Source organism: Sesamum indicum, linkage group LG2 (genome assembly GCF_000512975.1).
Source record: "Sesamum indicum cultivar Zhongzhi No. 13 linkage group LG2, S_indicum_v1.0, whole genome shotgun sequence".
In the NCBI taxonomy this organism is placed as follows: Eukaryota; Viridiplantae; Streptophyta; class Magnoliopsida; order Lamiales; family Pedaliaceae; genus Sesamum; species Sesamum indicum.
In genome coordinates, this window is record NC_026146.1 from 16,131,067 (window position 1) to 16,136,185 (window position 5,119).

Genomic DNA, 5,119 nt, shown 5'->3' on the forward strand with positions numbered 1-5,119 from the left:
CCGAAAACAAATACATTTAATAAAGATACTTACAGATTACTGGCTAACACAATTCTTGTGCTATCGAAAAATATCCAAAACTCATCGTACACGGCCATTGTATCATAAGAAAATATCCAAAACTCATCAGACAAAAAGTGATTCGTTCATATCCATTCAACCAAGGCAAGCACAAGTACAGAGAAAGAATAAAGCAAGCACAAGTATCATAGGGAAAAACCAACTGCATAAAACATGAAATTCATTACATCTCACATATATATATCAATAAGATAGAGAGGGAAGAGGGACAAAACACAGTAATAAGCAAAATCTGCAACAGCAAAACCACAGAGCTTGAAGCCCCCCTTGGACGGCTCTAACAGCACAAGAAAACCCAAAGGAACCTTCAAACTCCGTCATCCCTCGCACAAAAATCTCCCTTAACAAGCAAACAGGCTCTTTAAAAAAACCCTCAAGACTAAATTGTCCAGTTCTTGAAGAGAACACTCTATGTAATAACTTAAATACTAATATTAATAAGATAACTCTACTAGCTGCAAAACTCATGGGCATGCTATATTGAGGGGTGGTGCTCCATTCATCAGAGGTGGTGTATCATCCATCCATGCAAGGGCTTCGTTGCAAGCCTCCAAGTTGAAGTCAAAGTCAAAATCCGGCAAAGCGCTCGGCTCATCGGTGTCTTCAAGCCCACAAATAGGCAAATCCTCAAAGTCGCAAACATAGTCATCCAATGATGCGGTGAAATCATCGCCCACCATGAGCGACTCGAGCTCAAAATCCAAGTCCATCTCTCCTCCAATTTGTGCCAATGCCATTAGTTCCTCGTCCATTAGACCAGAATTGACTACTTTCTTCTCAAGTAAAGGCACATCGTTAGCCTTCTCATCCTCACGCTTCTCATTAACTCCCAAAGCCGATGTTAAAGAATCCAATTCGAGCACTGATGACGGAGATGTGTGGGAAGTGAGTGAGGCTGCACTTCCACTAGAGTCCTCAGATGCAGAAACAACAGCTTCTTTCTGCTGCTTCAGGATCTCAACATGTTCAGAAACCACTACAGAACAAACAGTTCTGTTAGTATCATCATTCGAACTCTTCTCATATGAAGAGTCCACGCTGTTAGCCAAAGCCTCGAATTCCAACCGTTTCAGTTCGTAAGCTCTCGATGCCTCCTCAGCAGTGTTGTAAGTACCCAGCCAGACCCTCTTATGCTTGATAGGATCGCGTATTTCCGCGGCCCACTTGCCCCATTTGCGCTGCCGAACGCCTCTGTATTTACCCGTAACAGGACTGGGCTTGCTTTCCATCAAGGGGAAAGCCCTCTTTTTCTTGGGGTTTTTCTCGCCATTGTTACTGTCCTGAATAGAACTCTCCGATTCAACAGGTTTAAACTCTCGACAAGAGTCTCCGATTGGAAAACAAACCTCACGAACTATGCGTTTGACCTTCTTTTCACCCACTCCCTCGTCATCAGAAGAGTCGGTAGCATCCGGGTCGTTGCAAATGATTCGGACTTTCCTCATGGGTCTAGCGGGTTCAGGCCTGGTTCTTGGCTTTCTGCTCAAAGTTTCTTCACTCAATGGAACTGGTTTCCGAGGCTCCGGCATATTTCTTTCTCACTCAAAAACCCCTCAAAAAGAATACCCGCAAAATCGTCTCTCACCGGAACAAATCAATTAAATAACAGAAGGAAAAGGAAAAAAAAAGTTACAGGAAAATCAAAGGGCTTTGAATCAAGGAGTTGTTAAGTCAGAGGACCTCTCAAGAACAAGAAAATATTGAATAATCGATTTATGTGATAACCCCCAAAGCACTCAACTCCAGAACAGGTCCTGCAACACAAACAAAAACCCACAAGAATTAAAACAAAAATATATCAGATCAGCCCATAAAACCCCCTAAAACCACCCATAAACCCATCTAAAACCACTGAAAGCACAAAGAATGAACAAAAAAGAAAACAAGCTATAAAGAGACAAGAACCAAAATCAAGAGGGCTTGAAGGCGAGTGATTGTACCTTTTGGGCCTCAAACGCATCGAAACAGTTGGGAAGAAAAAGTGGGTGCTCTGCTGAAGTGCACAGCAGAGGGATTTTCGCATGCAGTGAGCAGAAAATGAAGAAACAGATGAGAAACAGAGCTTCAGCGGAGCCCCAAACACAACAGCCAAATCAGAACTTGCCGACATAAAATCTCTTGCTCCAAACCTCCTTGTCTCAATAAGTTCCCTTCTCCTCCTCTTCACACTTCAGAGAAAAGAGCACCCAAAAACAAAAAGAGCGAAAAAGTCGGATCAGATACACCTATTTATAATAGAGATAAAGATAAATCTCTCTGTATCAATATCTATCAAGAACCCAAGAAGTTGAAACACTCTGGAGAGTGTAGAAAAGGGATTAGGTATCTATGGTTATGATTTTTTGCCAGTATACAACATGACAAAGATCAGGGTTATGGTATTATCGAAAAACTTGCAGCAACAACAGTGACATAGACCTCTTCTACCACTAACAAGAAAAAGGTTCTAAACTCTTGGGCAAGATGGTGCTTGTGTGAGTAATATAGAGTCCAAAAAGTAGACGATCAATATTCAATTCTTTTTTTTTTTCTTTTTTTCCGTTTTTTTTTCTTGGTTCCTTTCCTTTCACAACAACAACACATCAATTGACTGACCAAGAACGCAAATCTCAAGGAAAAAAAACAAACAAATAAATAAAAATATTCACAAACATACATACATACGCAGTATGGCTCTACGGTTCTCCTCTGCCTTGTCCTTTTATCACTCTCTCTGACCTTTCTTTTTACCCTTTGGAGACTTTCTCTCAATCCCACAGCGTGTCACTGTGTTGTCTGTGTGTATTTCTCTGGCCTCCGCTTTTCCTGTCGCGGTCAAAAATTAGATGGGGGCACCAAAACGGGGTATGTGGGGGCGTATATATAGCGTATTCGCAGATTTTGTATTGTGTATTTGGGGTATGGTATTAAATGCATGGTGAGCTGGCCATGGCCATCCATGAGGCATGACCATCGCCCATCCTCATCCCTTATGTCATGACACACCATGTAATGCCCCATGGTTGGTGTAAGATTCCTTAGCAGTAGGTCTTTTTTCTATACTCTCTTCCCCTCGCGTGATGTCACGGACCCAATTGAGATGAATTGTTTTCCAGGAGTTGGTGCACACGTAATGGTATGATGCGTGGGGTACGCGTATAGTTGTGTGCGTTACTGTTTGCTGCGACTGGGCAACGTATTAACCTGGCGGCCGGTTCCTGAATTCCCGGTAATCTTATTTCAACTAATTGCGAAGGTGATTGTATTTAGGGGCTGTGGTTGGGAGAATTCACAACTATGCCACTGTGTAAGTGAGTCATCATTTTATTATTATTATTATTTTTATTTTGTTAGAAGTCATCCTTAATATTTTCTTAATTTTGGTATATATTTGATTGCTTCGTATTTTGATTTGTTTCTTTTGAGTCTTGACACGAATGGAACTATGGAATTTATTTTGAATTATTATCAATAACTTTTACTTTGGTTTATAATTGGTATCCTCCACTACAATTTTTTTAGTGGTAATTATTTTTATTTTTAAATTACAATTTTTTTACATTAATGATGATGTATTATTAATTTTTTATTATTATATTAGATGATTTTTTTTCATGTGTTCTCTCTTTAGAATTGAACTCCTCTTGAGGGTAGAGTTTCGGATGCTACTTTTGCAAATTACCTGATCGATGTCTAAATTAATAAGGCTAAACTTAATTGGAATTGATCTAAGTCGTATTTGATGTGATCTTGTCCTTTTTTGCTGAGAAAAGTTACGAGCTACTAGCTTAGACTTCAACTAAAGCTCTGACTTGATTTAAGTTGTCGATATTCAAGTTATTACGATTAAATAAATAAAAAAATACGAAATATAGAAAAATACAGATGAAAATTGGTTCCTCGTACCTTATGGGCATTTAAAGCGACAATCCACTTAGATCAATCATATTTAAGTGACAAGTTTAAATCTAGACCATAAATCGATCGTGAAATCGACGATCATAAAAGCTTCCTACGAATTGGGTCAACTAAACTCGATTATAAAAACATGGAAATTAAAATATTAAAATATTCTGAAATAAATTTATTTTTCACTTAGCCAAATCAAGAACCTCGAAATCCTTTACAACCAAAATCTCGCAGCAATTACATCACCAATACCTTCTCCACAATAAGGGTAATTTTAATTCGTCACTCGTTGGCGGCAGAGTGCGTAACCCCCTCAACCTAAATATCTCAAAATGGTTGAACTTTTCAAAACGACATCTTTTGTTGGCTCCATAGAATAATCTCTATTTGAATCAAAATCGTACTCATTCTTTGATGATGCTACTCTGAAACAGGTATCTCTTATTATATATAAGAAGCGATATCAGATATTCTTTTGTGATTTTATTATAAAATTACAAATTTATGTTTTTGTAGTTAAAATTTGATGATAAGAGTTGATATTACCATCTTTTTTAATATTTTTTGTAAGGAGTTGGTCAATTTTTATTATAACATCATAATTTAGAATATCATCAAATATGAAATAGAAAAAAACTCACCCAAGAATTCCAACAATGCAATTTCTCCAGCCACTTAATCCAAGTTATTATCATTATTATAATTTTTTTGAGCTAATTATATAGAAACCCTATTTTTTTTCTTTTTCATTTAAAAAGAAATCCTAATATTGAAGAAGATGGGCAGCAGTGTAAATAGTAGTGCTTATAAGGATGTTTTGGTACAATACATGTTTAATTTTAGACATTGTTAAATTAAGGTCATGTTACGTTTAGTGTTCACATAGTATGTAATTGAGCGTTGTATTTAAAATTTTGGTAATAAATTTGGTCAGATACTTTGGTCACATTTGAAAAATCCTCATTAATTGCAATGGACCAAATTTCAAAAGACTAGATTATGTAATTCAAATGCATATATAATTTGATGGAATTTATAACTTTTATTGCATGGTAGGTGAATTTTGTTGCCATATGTCACTTTCTTGCATCAGATTATGTATTACTATAACTCATTACATTAAAAAACACAACTATGATATTTATAGTAA

At 37.2% G+C, this 5,119-nt stretch overlaps 1 protein-coding gene across 1 annotated transcript; it reads right to left on the reverse strand.

The window, feature by feature from the left end:
• On the reverse strand, nucleotides 225–2,881 carry LOC105156390 (ethylene-responsive transcription factor ERF118-like). The gene is made up of 3 exons (XM_011072508.2): nucleotides 2,742–2,881; nucleotides 2,022–2,249; nucleotides 225–1,835 (listed from the first exon to the last, which is right to left on the reverse strand). The coding sequence occupies exon 3, from the start codon at nucleotides 1,608–1,610 to the stop codon at nucleotides 546–548; it is 1,065 nt and encodes a 354-aa protein (XP_011070810.1). The 5' UTR covers nucleotides 1,611–1,835; nucleotides 2,022–2,249; nucleotides 2,742–2,881; the 3' UTR covers nucleotides 225–545.